This window comes from Dipteris shenzhenensis, chromosome 1 (genome assembly GCF_047967505.1).
Source record: "Dipteris shenzhenensis isolate YYH24624 ecotype China chromosome 1, Dip_SZ_1.0, whole genome shotgun sequence".
Taxonomy (NCBI): Eukaryota; Viridiplantae; Streptophyta; class Polypodiopsida; order Gleicheniales; family Dipteridaceae; genus Dipteris; species Dipteris shenzhenensis.
In genome coordinates this window covers 45,909,718-45,928,656 of record NC_141596.1, presented here as the reverse complement: position 1 = coordinate 45,928,656, position 18,939 = coordinate 45,909,718, and the positions used below count along the sequence as shown (strand labels likewise).

Sequence of the window (18,939 nt, the reverse complement as noted above, 5' to 3'; positions counted from 1 at the left end):
GAAAATGCTGGCTTGTATTGCATGGGGGGGTCGGACCCTAAAAAAAGGACCTTGATCATACAAAATTTGGCCTCCAGTGGAATAGTGCCCTAGGCCTACACTGAGAAGTGGATAGGGACCTACACAAGGGTAGATAATGCAACCTATAGAGTCATGATTGAGCATGTACATCATGTTAGGGTTTGAGGCCATGATGATGGAGTTGCAATCAACTCCCTTGTACAATGGCACACCTATGTCAACACTATGAGCCCTACTTTTGCAACAAGTGGCTTCTAGGTGGATAAAATCAATATCTCATATTTACCAGTCTTTCTTAGGGAAAGCAATGGAGATTGATTTCACCTTTCCATGAACCAGATTTTGCAAATTTGGATGACTGAAGTGTAATTGTAGACATTAATTCAGATAGCATACCTCAAAGTTTTGATTGGATGACTCAAGTGTAATTGGAGTATACCATACCTCAAAATTTTGAAAATATGTCAATAAAATGGGTTCCATAATCTTGCTTCCATCATCATGTTAAGAAAGCATTCTTTTGTGCTATGGTCACAATGATAGATTTTCTTACATGTACATACATAAATTAAAGGGACGAAGAAATGTATAAAGGACTTGTAATTGATTTTAAGATGCCACACACATGGAAAGACCTATTAATATGGACTTGAAGAATATGTTCTAGGTACAAGAGGAGGAGCACGCATAATGCTAGATACTCAACACGTCGTAGTTGTGTGTGTCTTGTCACTTAAGGCATTACAACTATAAGAGTACTATGCCAAAATTACTCTTAGATGAACAAAAGTACTATTTGTCATGTGAAAGCAAGTGCTCGAGTATTAAAGCACATAGGCTGCTTGCACATTAGCTTGTTTATGAAATTGAGAAGACTATAAGCTTAGTAATTCATATAGTTCATGTAAATTGTTGTAGAGTGTCCATTGAGTAAAGACTCATTGTCAACATGTTGATGCAAAAATTTGACAAAAAGTAGGTTGGATGCTTTGCAAAATAGTGATTAGTTAGAGTCACAAGGCAGTCTTTCCAAATGTGAGATCCATATCTTGTAGAGTGATGCGAAAGGCCAACGATAATAGGGCAAACTGCTATGTTGATAAGCACTAGGTTTCTTTTTGGCCTGCCCTGCTATGGGTAGGCCTTAGTGAATGGCGGATTTTTTTAAGTTTGAATTGTTGATTGGTCCACTTGTTTTTTGTTTTTTATGATTGATTATCTCCACCTATTCCTCTATTTCAAGGGAAGCCCTCCCCCTCCCCCCCCCTCTCTCTCTCTCCCCCTCTTCTCCTTCATGCACATTGAAGTCATCTCTCTCTCTCTCTCTCTCTCTCTCTCTCTTCCAAGCTATGCATTTGAGGCAAGCCTTTGGGAGCATTCATCTTGTTGTTGCTTAGGTGGGGCGAAACCGAGGTGCAGTTGTGATGATGGGAGGGAGGTAGTTCTGATGATGGGAGGGAGGTAACTCAAGGGGGGCGTATAAGAAGTGGAAGATAAAAATAAAATGATATACCATAGGGGGAGGCGTGTGACCAAGGGGAAGGGGGTGTTAAAGCTAAGAAGGGGGGAGGGGATGAAGCGGTTGTTTTCTTTTTGACGAGAAGAAGTTGAAGAAGAAGAAGAAGAAGAAGAAGAAGAAGAAGAGCAAGCATTAGCAGCAGCAGAAGAAGAAGCCTTTCTGTGCTCTTCATCAATCAATGGAAGTCCCTTGTTTTAGGGTTTCCTCTCCTCCTCTCCATCCCCATTTATACGTCGCTTTTCTCATCACTGTCTTTGGCCTCCAAGATCCCTCCCTCTCATCGCTATCGATCATCGCAGAGTTCTCGGCTATGGCGTCCAAGATCGTCCACTGATTTTGGCTCGCTTTGCCTATCTCAAGCTTGGCCTCTTCATTATGTGCATCTCCCCTAGCAGCTGCTCTCCCGCCACAGCTTCTATTCCATTTCAAACACGCCACCTTTCGCTGCACGTCCACAGCTGCCTCGCCCTGTCGATATTCAGCGTGCTGCTAGTGCTGCCGACAGAGTTCCGACCTCGTCGTCTCCTATCTTTCTCCAATTCCACGGACCTTCACCAATGTGTTTGCCTCTCATGTAGAATACTTGTTTACTCCCTTGCAAGATTGCTACAGTCATGTTAGTGATGCATGCATCATACAATGCCTGCTCCCCATGATTCTGCCACCGCCATCTTGTTGACGTCGCAGTACCCATGTCGTTCCCAGTTCTCTCAATCCTCACACCTTTAGACCCGCCTTGGTACGTAATGCTCGTCGATAAAATGGCTTCTTTACGTATCTTCCTCTAATGCCGAACGCAACTGCCTTGTCTGAAACCAAGAAAAAGAAGCTCAACGCTCGACTTGAACAGCTCATTGAAGTTCGCATGTAGTACGTCTAGCTGCTGCATTTTTCCAGCGAAGTTCTTTAAAGATTCGTCTTTCTGCTTTTGAACGTCGGATTTGTGCTAAACTTGTTACGTATGTTAGGTCCCCAAGGGATTACGTGTCACTTAAACCGGGCGTTGGAAGGCCTGACAAGAGCGCGTTATACGCCGCAAGATGTCCCCTAACATATATTTACTGCCTATGCTTTGTTTCGACAGGCCTGTCGGCGAACCACCGATATGGAAGAAGGGCATCAAAATGGACACTGTGTGATGTCGAGCAGTGAAGGTGTTTCTATATCTCATGACATAGAGAAGCGCTTTCAACAGCTTGAAACTCAGGTAAAACAAACATAACTGCACGCACAACAGGGGCTGCGATTTTTTTCCTTGTACCTCTCTGTTATTTGTACAAGTATACTACGTTTTTTCATCACTCCTTGATTCTTATTTTTGAGATACTTGGCTCGCTACAGCTGTGTCGTAACATTGTCTGGAAAAGACATGCCTTTACATACGTCTGAAACAATTTATATGTACCAAACGTTTTTCCTAACGTCATCATTGGCGGTAATGTTTGCTTCGCTGCAACGTGATGCCGAATGCCCTGTGTTCTGAAGCCCATAGCTATGAGATTATGGGCATCTACCAAAGTTTGTGTTTATGTCGATCACATAATCCACCATTATGCAGTTGGCGGGATGGTAATTGACCTGGGAGTTACCTTTGTCTGAGATCAAAGGTCAACGCCTCACATGTCAGCCCCCCTATGAGGAGGATGCCCGGGCTAGATCCATCTTGTATTTAGATGAGGCGCTGATGCATGTGCCTCAGAGCACCATGCAGCACTCCATGCCCTTCGTAGAATATACAGGGAGGTGATGAGGCGCTGATGCATGTGCCTCAGGGCACCATGCAGCACTCCATGCCCTTCGTAGAATATACAGGGAGGTGATTCGCCTTCCTTAGATGCCCAACTGAAGCCCTCAACAGCAAGCATGCGAGGAGCGTGAGAAGAAGGCCTGTACCTTCCTGTAGATCTCAGTTTACTCTTCAGATTTTGGCTGCAAATGTTCGAGCGTGTTACCTTGGGCTGATATTTTCCACCATTGTGGACGATATTTACTGAGTTCTTTTCTGTCTCTATCGATTCTGCAATTTACATTTACGCTGCATCATCTAGTATTCTTGTGTTGAGTGTGCGAGAGAGTCTGAGACTTCTTCAGTGTCTATCGCTACGCGTGTTTGGTACAACAAGCAGACTTTATTCAACTCCATATGTATCCTACAGTTGTTGACTTCTCCACGCTCACTGAGTGATGACTTAGTATTTAGTTTTTTGACTGAAAGCTATCTTGACCGAACATGTATGAGTACATTACAGTGATTTAATGAAAATTATCCTAATGAAATCCTTGATGTTCCAACTTATAACTAATTTTCCTGTTGGAATTTCACCAGTAGACACTGATTGAGAGTTTTCCTTTTAAATATTGCAGTGGCTGAGATTTCAAAAGCGGGTTGCATTTTGGGAGTCGGATAAGGAGGCATTACATAGCAATGCTGGAGGACCCATTTCTTATCTTGGCTTCGCTCAAGCTCATCATGTAGTTCTTCATTTGTAGTGCAATCACTATGCTGTGTATACTTGAATTTTATTGATAGTATAAGACATCAGTTGTGCACTGGATCATGGATGTGTATGGAAATGGTTTGCAGTTCAAGTTGAAACTCATATATAGTTTCACTTATACAATCTTGCCTTGCTTGGTGCTACTGTGGCTTTTGCCGTTGAACCTCACACGGTTTCGTAAATAGTGATACAGATGCACAAATTTTACATTATATAGGTGCAAAATTTTCACATTTGTCCAGTCATGTCCACTGAGCATTGTATTATAGACTGATGAAAATGAAATACTTTGTTTGCAGGTAGCATCAGGAGAAGAGCAATCAGAACTTCTGAAAGAGGTGCAACCTTGTGAATTTGAATCACCTCTTGAGTCAAAATCATCCCTACCAGGGACTCCTGGTTCCTCTGATGAGGCTGAGCTGGAGGCAGATAGATCTATAGTAAAATCAAGGTACTATTATAAAAGGCACTACTGATGAAGTTTGTTTTCAAGGTTTCAGGGGCTTACAAGATTCCCATTTAGTCTCTCTGTGGGTTATCTAAGTTACCCTACAATGAGCACAGATGACTTCCTATAAGTTTGGTTACCTGCAGGAATGAGTTCTGCAGAATGCTGTCTGATATCCGCTCCCTGCCCAAAGATTTCAAAGAGCAGGAAAGTTATTTCCTCCAATGCAAAAGCCTGTGGTTATTCTTGTGCTTGGTTAATGATATCGTGTCTCATATGGCAGGCTATTTGTTTACTGTCTCTGTGCGTCATGGATATGCAATGCCTACAAAGATAGCTACCCATCTTCTTGAAGTCATCAAAATGTTATCATGTCATTGAATGTATCAAAGCACCTGTCCTTACAAAGCACTTGTCCCTTTTGGGTCCATTTCACCTATTCGCACAAAAATTTCATCTCGTGCATTTCAATTCTATTGGTTCTTGTGTGCCTAAAATAATTGTATCCTGTGCATTACGATGCTTTTGGAAACTGTTTGCCAAAAAGGAATTGGATTGTCCTGTGGCATGACAGATAACCGCTTTCCCTACATCTTTGTATTCTCAATGCGAGACATACCTAATTCATGAGGTGGTCCCTAAGCTGACGTGCCCCTAAGTGAAAATCCTATGGCAGATTGAGCTGAATTGCCCATCGAGACTCCATGCATGTAAGAAAGCACTCCTGAAGCATAGCTATTGACTGTCTTGGCTATGACGTTTGGGGCTATCTCGAAAAGGGTACACAATGAGATGGCAAGTCTGATTTTTCAGGGCAACATGCTTGTTATGTTGAACTATGAGGGAATCACCATGCACATATTTATAAAGCAGAACACAAGGCTAGTTTACTTTGCAAAACAAGATGAGATCTCCCCTTTGCTAGATGCTGCTCCACAGCAGGTTGAATACAAGGTACAAGTGTTGATATGTTCCTCGAAGCCATTTTTTCCAGACTAGCAATTATTGATGCACACAACTTCTCCAAGCATTGGGGAGGGAATAAGGAGAGGGGATGAAACTCCTTAATGTAGGGTGGAGGTGGCCCTCCACAGGAGCCCTAGACAACCTGGAGCTGAGCAGAATTGCCCCTTGCCACATGCATGACCTGCATGCCGCCAAGTCCGACCAGATCCGGCTGAGCATTTTGTGATTGGCTCAAATATGTTGAACAGATCAGGATTGCCTGGCATATGGCTGATCTGTGGTTCAGCCAGTTTACTTGAAGTGTAATCCTTTCACTCTCCAAAGAGGATTTATGTGCTCATAAATCTAGGTAGGAGATTCTTTGATGGAGATGGATTAGGATACTCCAGATCCAATTTTTCCACAAAAAGCACATCACCCCTACCATAGATTCCATTTGAGCATAAACACATAACTATATGTCATACCACACAACACAATATAAATTACTATCTTGTCCATGAGCTATATCAGGTATCAAGGCTTTGTGATAGTTTCTTAGAATCACATCTAGCCCATGCATGAGAAATAGATTCGAAATCCTTGAAATGAATGAAAGAATTGCTCACATCTGGAATTTGTTTTACTTGAATATACTTTTTGACTCAAAAGTGTAGATGAATAAAACACAACCACCATGCGGGTTTTTTCATTCGCAGCATAGACATGTACTCCCACCTCGGGAGGAGAGTGGATGGACAGCAGTAGATGGATTTTTACTTCAGCCCCGCTCAGACCTCCCTCCTCTCCTCTTATGGCTGCCATTCTGAAAGCTTGGGAGAGCTTCAGAAATACACTTTGGAGAGTGCCACCCTCCTCTCACAAAGAAATTGATAGGCAGCCCATTATGTGGAATGAAAGCAAACTTGATGAGCATGGCAGACCACTAGGCACTTCACACTATCCAGATGGGAGAGAGGCCCTGCATCCAGTGTGGGATCTTGGAAAGCTTTCAGGAAGCTTCCAGAGAATCGGAGAGTTTTATCAGTTGGTCATGTCCGAGGGTGTGCAGGGAGGATTCAACAGATTGATGCTACCATTCTAGTGGAGTGGGTGGATACATGATATGCCCCTTACGGATTCCACTTGGTTGGGTGCTTTCACTCCTATTCAGGTTATTTCTTTGTGGGATGCACATGAGGATGCCCTGGTTTTTGATGTTCAGTCTGAAGGGAGGCTACATATGTCTTCTGATGATATCCTTCAGGGGTTTCCCTTCCAGCCGGTCAGGGTTTCAGGTTTTTTATGAAGTAGGGCACATATTCACAGTGGTACCTAGATCTCAATCCTTTTCTTCTAGCTCTGGGTTCATGGAGACTTTGGCTCTATGGAGGTGTCCCTATCAGATGTTTGCAGTGGGACCCTGGAGAGTGGGAGTGGATTGATGAAGGGCACTGAGAGAAGAGCATCCCCTTCTTTCGTTACATGGTCCTTACCTCATGTACCTTCCAGAATGAGAGTCTCCAAAATGAAACCTATCTGCATCTCCATTATTATCTTCACGTGCAGGCTATAAGGGAAACAAAATGAGCTAAATTGAACATCGCATTTTACTATTGGGAAATGTGAGCATTGTCAAAGGGGCAATGCTTAGTGGAGCGAACTTGGAAAAGTGTGAGACGATCCTACAATCTTATCAGTGGTGGGTTCACACACCACTGCAGCAAGGAGGTCTTTCATGGTCTGGACTTGTTTCTCTATGATCTCAAATGAGTATGCTGATTATGTGATTGGACATGCTTTGCTACTTTTATAACTACTTGAGTGTACTTTACAAAGAAACAAAAGTAATCTCTATATCGTTTGTCTAAGATGTGATACTATTATTGCTTGTATTATCCTGATATTTATAGTTAAAACTTTAGTCTCCCACCAGCCCTGCTGTGTGTGTGTGTGTGTGTGTGTTTTTTCCCCCTTCTTTACCACAATTTTCTTGCTGCCTGTGTTTTGCATTGGTGTTCAGTAAATAAGGTTGGACAAAATCTCTTTTAACATTACAAAAGCTTATACAATGTAGTGGAATGCAATCTAAACTAATAACATACCTGTTCACATGAGATTGATAATAATTCTATTGGTCATCAGGGGAATGTAGGATCAACCTTGCCAGAGAGAGAGGAACAACTAAGAATTGCTGAGAATAGGCTCCTCGAGGAACAAAGAAAGCTTTCAGATGCTCAAAATTCCCTGCTGCAATATGAGCAAGAATTGTGTAAACGGGAGAAGGCAATGGAGCAACTAGAACAGGTCTTGTGTACTTCGGTCATTTTAATGAATCTCATTCTTGGTATTGTAAAGACAACTTCTTGTTGAAACTTGATATATTCCTACGGGTGATATATTCTGAGAGATGCTTCAAAAATATAATATCCATGTCCTCTCCTATCTGTTTACTTCTAAATTTTTTATGACTTCTCTTTGGTAAGGCGATCTTATGATAAAAATCAAAGGAAATATTCTCACTTTTGCTACCGAGATCCGCCTAGACTGTTGAATTTGACTCTTCCCATTCAACATGCTTACTCGTCCCTTGGGAGATATGGTGAAACAAATGGATGTTGAGTTTAAAAGGACAATTTGGAGGATATTCATTGAGAATCAAAGGACAATTGTCAATTAAAAAACAAAAAATGAGGAAACATACATTGTGAAGGAAATAAATGGCCATGTGAGCATGCTTGGTAAAACTGATATCCATCTGAAAGGACATTGAATAATAATTTATCTATATTAGATAGAGATTAAAAAGTGAAATATTGGTTCATTGGCATGGATCTCAGCACGATCAAAAGGGAACTAAAGTAAAGTTCCTGTTTCTAAATTTTCCAGAGAGCATGTGTGTGGGGGAGGGGGGCATTTTTTAATAGTTTGGAACTGATATGCAGGAAAAAGGAAATTTGGACTCTAAGTTGAAGGCTGTGGAGACCGGAAAAATTGTTCTGAGTAAATTCTGTGCCGCCTTAAAGGATATTTTGTCCCAGTTGGAGCAGAGGGCGAAAACTTTGCAGGAGGCTTGGATTGACTCAGATCATCCTACCCAAACAGTTGCAGAAGTAAAAGAACACTTCTCTACTTGTGAGCACAAATCCCAGTTCAATTCTTTGGAGGTTGCAGACATTAACAGCCTCTCACATTTGGTAGTTGGAGTTGATGCAGAAAAATGGTGTATCATTGTGAGTGCTATTTGTCAGCGCTTGGTCTCATTTCTTGCTCGAGAAACCTTTTTAAAAGAGTGGGCTTTATCTTTGGAGACGGAAGCCATAAAGCTGCAGAAAATGGAACAAGATATAATTGAAGAAAAAGCGTCCTCTGCTAACCAGAGTGAACATATGGCCCTTCTTCTGAAGACTCTGAATGAAGAGAAGAAGACCTTAGCAATGGAAAGAGAAAGCCTTGCAGTCTGGGCAACACATATACAGGATTGCAGGAAGGTAACCTCAGCTACGTTAGCAAATTATTGAGCTGCAAAAGAAAAGGATATGTAGACACTGTGCTTTGACAATGTCCATTTTGCATTTGTGGCTTCTTTAAATTCGGGAGTTCTTTAGATAAAACTCATCTACAGTTTTCTCCACAAATGCTTGTTTGAATGTTTCATTCCGACAGATCTTTTTTAAAGTTTGACAATTCAAGTTTTTATCAAAATGTTGGAGGTGAAGATTAGGATTGAAGGAACATAGTGGAGTAGGGAGAGGAGGTTGTTAGGAAATGGAGTCAAGTTGAGTCAGTTTTGGTGTGTTCTAGTGAGTCCTAGTGTGAGTATTATAGTACTAGGTGTCTAGGAGTGCCACGTGTCATATTGGGAGTTATCCCATATACATTTGGTACTTTGTGTGTGTGCCCCTATCCTATAAAGGCATTGTACTTGTCACTTGTCAAATCACTTAACTCATTCAAGTACAAGCTACTTAGGTCTACATGTGAGTACTTGTTCATTGCTTTCATTTCCTTTCCATTTCATTATGTTTGCTATCTTTCATTTTCGTTCCTAGTGTTAGCTTGCTTCTCTTCCTACCACTGTGTTCCTTCAGAGGTAGGGTAGGAAGTGAAGAGAGCTACGGAGGACGGAAGCAAAGGAAACAACTAGAAAGTATGAAAGACATAATGAAAAGAGCATGAACCAAAAGAAAGTACTCACATGTAGACCAAAGTGCTTGTAGGCTTGATAGATTGAATGATTTGACAAGTTACAAGTACAAGCCTTTATAGGATAGGCACACACACTAGAGTGCACAAATGTATATGGGATGGCTCCCAAAATATGACACGTGGCACTCACACATAAGACTCTACTGGAACTCCTAACTTGACTTCATGTTCTGACAAGGATGCCAAAAGAAATATGGCTTTTCTTTTCCTTTTGTTTATGTGCAAAAAAAAAAACCTTGTCTTAGTTGAAAGAGTATGCATAATCATAGCAGCCTTCGTCATGGCCGAGTCTACCCTTCACCTCCGGAGTGGCGACAGAAACTCAGTACAAAGACTTTGTATAAATGGATGCTCAAGTATGTGTGCGTGTGTGGATTTGTATGTGTGAGAGCATATGTTTATACTATGGTCTACACACACTGTTGGGTGCTGATGACGTCAGTGGGGATGTTATAGTAGCTAGTCCCTGCTATGCGTGATGGAGTTTATGGTTTTCAATCTTATGAGTGACTATTATTAAGATTGAAACTGCACTATGTTGTGTTTTTAGAGGATGAGTTTAGGCATGTGCCTGGACTCATCTAGGTATATAATCATAGCAGCCTTACTGTTGGCAAAAAAATGATATAACAACATAGTTGCAACACAAGAATCAAAGCAAGAACAAAGACATGTGTTGTGGAGAAAATTGCGTGTCTATACCAACTGCACTCATTGTGAAGAGGAAGTGTTGATTTCCTAGTTTGTGAATGGGATCTCAGCTAACCTATGCTACCTTTGAATCTCGTTGGAAATGAAGCTAGATCCATTGGACAAATGGTAGCCAAGATGCTAGGTGCTGGGGCAAAGCAATGGTCATTTACATTATGGATCATGGTAAGAGGGAGAGGATCTAGGGCTAGGTGGGAATTGAAGAGAGTCCTCAGGTCATGCTAGAGCTGCAGCTCCTACCTTGAAAGTAATGGAGCCCAATAAACCTTTGATGGTTGAGACAGGTGCTGATTGCTCAATTACTTTTGAGAGTAAATTGCTAGATTGTGTGCAAAAATATTACTCAACATATGAGATATGGTGCCAGATTCAAACTCCAGTTTGATTAGGACGTACCAAATGGATTTGTAACCAGCTAGAGTTTAAGAAAATGAAACCTCAATGGGTTGATGTAATCCAGGAATTCAATTTCCAGTAAAGGTATTGTAAATAGAAATTTAAATTTGTAGCAATTTCATCAGCCAAATGCCAAATGGTTAATGAATCGACTTTCACTCAATTCCAAAACGGTTTTTTTTTTTGTAAATAAAGGACTTCTATTAAGTATGGAAGAAACTCCTTGAGCAAAGCTCAAGAGATGTGATTCCAAAATGAGTTCTTAAAAGGAAAACGTGATCATGATGCTTTGTATTGCAAAATATGGGAAGCAATTAAAGACATGATCTAATCAAGCAAGAGGCTTCCCTAAGGAGCACATGGCCATGGTGACATACCAAGGGTTGGTGAAGAAAGGCTTAAATGAAAGACCTATAGTACAAAAGACGATTATTTGCTCTCCAAGGGTAGAGTATCTGTTGCAGATATTAATAATTAGGCGCCAAATTCATTATGTATGTCCTAATTTTTCAACTGTTGGACTTTCGGGGATTTAAAAGACTCATGCACTTTTGAAAAGACAGTTAAAATCGACTACAATGAGTAGGCAGGTCCAAAGTTATATAATAAAGTGCCTAAAATGCTAGTCCGATAAAGCTGAATGCCTACTGGTGGGTAAGTTATTATATCCTTCAAACATTCCACTATTGGCAATGGTGCTCGAAAAAAGAAAGGTTCAAGCAATCCATGGGGCACTGGTACTCGAAAAGAGAGGTTCTGGCAACTAGAGATTTTTCGGAATCATGATCAAATGCAAAAACCCTAGAACTAGTAAATGCCCAAAGTTATGTCCTAGGTATTATGGACAATACCGAGTACTTAAGAAAAAAGGAAGAATTTACTCTACTAGAAGTATGTAGAGTGTATTCAGTTTTTCATGTTATTAGTCTCAAGAGAGAACAAGATGATGATAATAACCTAGTAATTGATGTAAGTTCTAGTTGAACTTATTGAATCACAACTTTACCACTATGAATGGTTAAAAGAACATGTGTTATGCAATGTGTGTAATATGATGTGGCATGAATAATTTAGAATAGGAGGGCTACAGACCCGTCGTTGAGGTGGCAAGCTCTCTCTTATGCCAACCTTTCTATGTGGATGAATGGCATAGTCCATGCAATATAGATCATTATAAGGAAAGAGTAGGATGAGGTGGCAAGCATGTTTGTGCCAATTGTCCACTTGTCCTCCTATATGCTTTCTTAGGGTCCAAGGAGGTCAGTCATCTAGTCTTGAATGTGGAGATTGGATCTTGATTTATATGAAAAATAAGGCTTAAGGGTTGTTACACCCCATTGAGTGATACTCACATGGAAGATACCCTCTCCCACCTTCTGCATGTCGAATGCCAATTAGTGAGGAAAGAGTTGTATGTCGGATATGCGAGCAAGATATGGAACTTCGATTGCACACATCTTCTATTGTTTATATCTCCTCTAATGTATATGCCTCCATGAAGGCTCTTTCCCTTCCCTCTTGGAGTCTATCCTTTTTCCTCATCGCGCTCCATGACATTCCCATTCCCTCTCTATGGCTATATTTTCCTTCCCTTCCCATGTATACATTTCACTCTCATTCGTTGTCCTCCAATTGCCACCGCCCTTCCCCTCCATGGTTATGCCTTGCTAACCTTTTTTCCTTTCCCTGAAGTTAAGATTTTTCTCTTATTGCTCGACTTCTTTTTTTTCTCTCAAGGGGGACAAAGGAGATCAGGAGCACTATTGGGATCAAACAAGGTTGTCCATTATCACCAACTCTATTGGGCCTCTATATCTATGAGCTTGAGACCTTCATCAAGGCCCTAGGTGAGGTAGGCCTATCTCTTGCCAACTCTTTGATCTAGATCCTCCTCTATGCATATAATGTTGTCTTACTCTCCTCTTTAGCTAAGGGCCTTCACCAGTGACACCAAGATGCACTATATGCCTTCTGTGAGACATATAATTTGAAGATCAATCTTGATATATCTAGAGCAATCCTTTTTTGACGGGTTACTGCGGAGATCGTTGCATCCTACAATATCTGGGAGAACTTTTCCCTTGCTAGATCTTCACGACGAGACCAATGATGGAGGCTTGACTGGGCAGAGGGTATGCCATGCTCACTAGGCTTGAGCAACAATGCTTTTGCTTTCACTTTCACTTTTAGGATCGTTGGACCAAGTTTTTTCTCTTTGATTCTTTGGTCTGCCTAGCTGGTATATATGTAGTGCTTGGGTCCTGATCAATCAAAGGTGGACTGGATGTGGATGGAGAGGCTTCAATTTCTCTTATTGGCATGGATGATGAACAATAAACCATCGTTGCTACACCAGATCATCTTGGTTGAGTTCAGGGTACCTCCACTCTAGCTTGATGCAGCATTCTAGGTGATCACTTATACCCATCAAGTTGGAGGTTTTGGTTCTTCGACCTTAGGCCAATGCAAGTTACATGGCTAGCCTTATCCGTATCCATGAGATTAGTAGCCGAGGAGTTGATATTGCAGCATATGCAGATGGTTTGAGAGGACAAACTATCTCCTTGTCAGTATAGCATTGAGGGCCTCTCTATTCCACTCACTTATCACGAGGCTAACTAGGTCAATTGGGAGGATCTTGTACAGCTACATACATACTTAGTTAGCACCTCGGGAGCGCCTTGTGAAGCTCAGCTTTTAAAGAGATCATTGCTTATAGATATCAGAGGAGGGCTTCATCAACCCACTAGGCTACACATGGATTCAACTCCCCCACTCCTTCAGGACATCGATCATGCTATTTTATGTTTCTTTACACCGACTACATATTCAGGCTGGACGCGGTGAGGACATGCTCAAAGAGAGCCACACCTGTACTCTATGTGATCTATAGGAGATTGAGTCAGAGGAGCAATTCGTTTTCAGATGTGCTGTGTACTATGAGATCCGAGGTCGTCACCATTGCTATCGTCAGAGATGGATTTGGACCCATATCCAACCTCTTGCTCCATCCATATTAGAGACATTTAGCGACCTTCATTCACGATCTTTTTGGACCAAGCACTAAGGTGCTAGCCTTGAGCATTGTGCTCGCGGCTCCAAGGGAGCCAAAGGCCACTTGAGAGAAACCTCGTCCTAGTAATCGAATATCAGAGAGGCGTGGGCTGAAGCCAGAACGTAACCTAGCAAGCATCCAACCCTTAGCGTGTGATCTGGAAGGGTGGGATCCATGAATGCATGCAAAGAGGGTGGGGCTCTCAAACTCCACATCCTTTTGAAGCTACAACTTGTCTTTTGAGAAAATTACACATTCTTGTGGCTGGTGGAAATGGGCAAGGATTGACTAAATGGGAGGCCATTTGTCGATCGGGAGTGGAAGGCTGATTCAAACAATGATAAGCTGTGTCGTTGCCAAGAGTAAATGGGAAGGGGCTGAGGGAATGGAAGGGGTGACATAGGGGGGGCTGAGACAGGAGGGGATGTGTGAGAGGAGAGGAGAGAAGGCATGGAGGGGCTGAGAGAGGGGGAAGGGAAGTGGGTAAGGAGAGGGAGATAGGAGTAGGCAGAGGAATGAGGGGGGAGGAGTCCGGTGAGGGCCATGGGGAGTAGAGGGCAACGCAGGTGGGGCAGGGGGTAGTGGGCAGCAGGGAGATGGGAGTGAGGGGTAGAGGTGGGGAATGGAGAGCGGGGGGAAGCAAGGCATGGGAGGGAGCACGCAGGCAGGGGAGGCTGCCGGGGCAGCGGGTGTGACGGAGAGCTGTTGCTGCTCCAAGCTCTCACTCTGGATCCGTGAGACACTCAAAATAGGCACCTTTTTAGGGTGGCCAGTCCCCAGGGAGGAAACAGGAGGCTACTTGCTGTCTTTGAAATCAGAATGGAATCCTCCATGAATGCTGAAAAAACAGCTGCAAACAGGTCGTTTTGTAGGGTGTTGAGCCTGGAAGTAGGGAGAACTCCAAAAGAAAGATGCTCAGCAACCAAATCTTGGAACTGTGGGGAGGCACGACGTGGGCACAAGACATGAGACGGTAATCTCACTGTATAATTCCTCAATGAAAGTACAACACTTGGGTCATATATGAAACCCCAGATTTGAAAAACAACAAAGACTAGAACAATTAAGCTAAGTCTAGCCTAAATAAACATACCATTGTAATATTCCTACAGTTTGTGGGGTAGTTTGGATCTCCATCAGGGTGAATCCAAAACAGATACGTGTGAGGTTTCTTCTTGCATGTAGTCAGGACTTTCCCAACCAGGGAGGTATGATTTGCTGTTACATGCCCACCAATTGGCTTTTTGCTAGTTATTAAGGGCTATTTTACCTTTCATCTTCGTAAGTTGCTTCACTGGGTTTTGTTGAGACGTGTGACCTAGGAGTTATGTTGACCTTAGGTTGCTGTGGCCTACAGTTTGAGTTTTGGGCAATGGAGAGGCATTGCCTGTGTGCTAAAAATGACAGCAGTCATGTAGATTAGACCCGTGGTAGGCACTGTATGTGTGCTAAAAATGAAGGCAGTTATGTTGTTATCCTACATGACTAAAAAAGAAAATGAACAGCATAGGGACAGTCTAGGACTCATCCAACTCAAGCTCCCTCAGGCTGTCGAAGCTTTGTAAAAGGCTTGATTCATATTGTTTTATTTTGTGGTGTGTGAAAAGCGGAGCTTGGCGGGTAAAATATATTTGAAAGCTCTCTTCAGCGAGAATTTGTCCCCCCCCGGCCCGGCCTTCCTCTCTCCTTCCCTTTTCCCACCCTCCACTGCTGTGCACTCCCTTCTCCTGTAATAATGCATTGTTCTCTTAATAATGAAGCTTGCAGTTTTTTTTTTTTTTTGGGCATACTTCTAATCCTGAACTTAAGAAATAAGTATGTTCTAAAGTCTGTTGAATGCAGCATTGTTTTACAGTGATTGCATTCCATTCCTGTGGCCTAAGAAATAAGCTTCTCCCCTTGTCTCACCTCTCTTTCTCTGAGTCTAAGTATTTTTCTGTTCTAGGCTGTTGCAGAAAGTGAAAAAGCAGCAGCTGTTTCCTTAGCTGAGGTTCGGAAGAAAGCTGCTGACCTCTCTGTGCAAGAGTCTTCACTTGAGGAGAAGTGTCAACGGATTGGGGCCCTTGATATACAGCTGAAGACAACAACACAGGATTTGCAAAATGACAAAGATATGTTGAGCAAACAGAAACTGGAGCTGCAGAATCAAAGTCTGCAAATGGAGGCCAAAGAAAAAGATCTGGAATCACAGCTTCTGGTATGTAAGAGGCAGAAGAAAGAGTTGGCAGAGGAATGGGAAAAAATACAGGAGCAGAGAATGGTGGAAGCTAAGGAAAGAGAAGAAACCATGGAGAAGGAAGAAAGGGTTGCAGCAAAAGAATTGGTTCTGAGAGATATTGAAAAAGACTTAGAAGGTAAGGTTCTTGCAGTTGAAAATCTCGCCCGAAAGCTCAATGCAAGGGAAAAGCTCCTAAAGAACATCAAGAAGCAGAATGACGAGGAACGCCTTCAAGTCGATGATCTTATGGCTAATTTGGAAATGGAAAAGAAATCCATTGAGGAGACTAAAGCAGAGCTGGAAATATCCAAGAAAAATGTGAATGAAGCCTGGGAACGTATCTCTATCGAACGTCAAGATGCAGCTGAATACATGAAGGCTACTGAGGAGAAAATGAAAGAATGGGAAACTAGGCTCAAGGAAGAGGAAAAGGAGCTCTTACAACAGCAGGAATTTCTCAAGGGGTTCGAAGTCCAAGTCAAGAGTGAGCAACAACGGTGTCACACATTGCACTCCAAAATCCAGAAAGAGCAAGAAAAGATGGCAGAGGACTTGAAATCAAAGGAAGACAATGTCAAGATACGGGAAGCAATCATTGAAAAGAAAGAAGTTGAAATGAAAAAGAGTCTCCAAAAGCTACTTGAGAAGAGAAATCTTGCAGAACTCAAGTTGATGCAGTTAAAGGAGATAGAAGCAAGGACAGAATCTCTGGAGGAAGAACTCCACAAACGCCATCAAGAACACCTTCAGAAGGTTTATGCCGATCAATTTGTTCAAATATGCTTTTAGTTAATTTTAGAAAATGGATCACTTAATATATGCAATTGAGATGTGCACTCACTGAGGTGGTAGACCTGATGTATAGCATATTGTCGAAATTGACAAAGCTCAACATGTAGCTTGTTTCTAAGCAAGGATCCATTTGTTATAGGCAGAATACAACGTTCCTGTGGAGGAGTGCATAAACCCATTTTCCAAATAACTAAGGTGAAACAGACAACTCAATTAGCACATCCCAATACCATGCCCGCTAGATAATTAAAGTACAAGTAATCATGGGTGTCCGAGGAGTGCATAAACCCATTTTCCAAATAACTAAGATGAAACAGACAACTCAATCAGCACATCCCAATACCATGCCCGCTAGATAATTAAAGTACAAGTAATCATGGGTGTCCGATAATTAAAGTACAAGTAATTATGGGTGTCCGATAATGGCAAGAAGTATTTATGCAGTCATGAGTGAAGAAACGCTGTCCAACCCCATCACATCAAGTATTGACGCTTTAGTCCTGTACTATTGTGGATTCTTGCCTCTCTCCCAGATCCATCAAAGGGGATGAGGTCTTGTCTTAGTTCAGGAGAATGATGAGTATAAGATTCAAAACTTTCTTGCTTGCAAATATATGCATGGTGAAAGGTGCATATTGTGCAGGATAATAGCTACAAATTATTGGGTTTGTAGGGGGAATGCCACAGGTCTGCATGTGCCCATGTGCATACATGTTTATGGTGTGTGTGAGAGTGTGTGGTGGTGGTGGTGGAGGGGCGAGAGCGGTTTTGGTTGTTTGGCAAACATGCTCCCATCCCGGAGTATGATCAAATTTTCTCCTGGTGTTGCTATTGGACTCTTTGGTCATTGTATTGTGCTCGTACCATTTGACTGTATGAGCACTCTTTTGTGAATGTTTTTCCCTACTTTCAAGCTTCCCTTCTTCGGTTCTACAGGATGCTCATTCCCTTGGAGACTTTCCCTAGGCCCACTCGGATGTTTTTTACTACTGTTTTTAGCTTTGAGTAGTAGCTGTCCTACTCTGGAATAGCTATGAATGTACATTCTCCTGAATGCAAAGTTTCTTATGTTGCCCTTTGATCAGATTGTGTGACATTTAGGATACCCCACTGGTTGGCAAATTTCATTACCAGAGGATAGACTATGGGTATTACAAAAACCTTTCCATACGATTGATTATTGGAAAATGTCTACATGGCCATTACAATTTGCATGTCATTCTTCGAATTGTGCGATCTATTATTATGGCTTATGTGCAGTTTCATTTGCCACTTATCCCCTGGTCTTCTTCAGATATTCAGAAATTTACCTCCAAGGCTATGGAATGCCTTTGCCGTACTAAAACTGATTGGAAGGCACTTCGGCTTCTTCGTCATGATTATTTTGTTGCACTCCAAATGCATGGGGCCACCCTTTTGCTTACTTTCCTAGAGAAGCATCAGCCATTGACGCTCATGCTTTCCTTTTTAATTTCTTCACTTCGCACTGATGCTTTTGGACATTGGATTCCTTTTTTTTTTTTTGCCGAAAAAACAGTGCTAATTATATTACTTCGAGAACAAGATACAAGAGGTCAGCTTATAGCTGACGGGCTGCGTTCACAAACCGGACGCAGCCCTAAAAGGTAGCATAATAAATCATACTCTCACGGAGGGATATGCTGAGTGTGAATGAACAGCCATCGGGGTGGTGAGTAGTGCCACCGAAGGCCCTACGTAGTCTGCTCGAAGAAGAGGCCCTGTGTGTCCCAAGCCCGGAGGAAGCGTCTCCGCTTCTCTTGACCAGCCCGGGAGTCTCCCTGAATCTGATCCCACTGGCCTCTGAGGGTATGAATAATCTCACTCCAAATCTCCGCCATGATCTGGGCAGTCGATAAGGTGGTGCCACCGAGGATCTGCGCGCAGCGCGAGGTCCAGATGTGCCATCCTGTAATGCTGCTGATAATCTCCCAGACTGGCTGCCTCTCCCGAACTCCTGTATCAGCCTCTGCTAGGTGCTGTGGGATACCCTCGATCGGCCCCCACGTCCCCTGTGTGATAAGGAAAGTGTGGTCCTGCTGGCATGCCTCGAATAAGTGATGAAGACCAGGTGCGGTGCTGCACCAACAGAACGCGCCCCAAGTGATC

The 18,939-nt window shown here is 42.5% G+C and overlaps 1 protein-coding gene across 2 annotated transcripts in view; it reads left to right on the top strand.

The window, feature by feature from the left end:
- The first annotated feature begins 2,182 nt into the window (after nt 1-2,182).
- The window catches only part of LOC147905930 (uncharacterized), a 71,466-nt gene continuing 54,709 nt past the window's right edge, over nt 2,183-18,939 (top strand). Inside the window, exons 1-8 of one of the 2 annotated variants that reach the window (XM_087375685.1) lie at nt 2,183-2,279; nt 2,625-2,747; nt 3,905-4,012; nt 4,338-4,489; nt 4,633-4,694; nt 7,578-7,738; nt 8,377-8,922; nt 15,748-16,773. In XM_087375685.1, coding sequence (XP_087231811.1) covers nt 2,646-2,747; nt 3,905-4,012; nt 4,338-4,489; nt 4,633-4,694; nt 7,578-7,738; nt 8,377-8,922; nt 15,748-16,773 — 2,157 coding nt within the window. In that variant the 5' untranslated portion in view covers nt 2,183-2,279; nt 2,625-2,645. The remainder of the gene's footprint in view (nt 2,280-2,624; nt 2,748-3,904; nt 4,013-4,337; nt 4,490-4,632; nt 4,695-7,577; nt 7,739-8,376; nt 8,923-15,747; nt 16,774-18,939) is intronic. The other variant, XM_087375693.1, reaches the window with a different exon arrangement.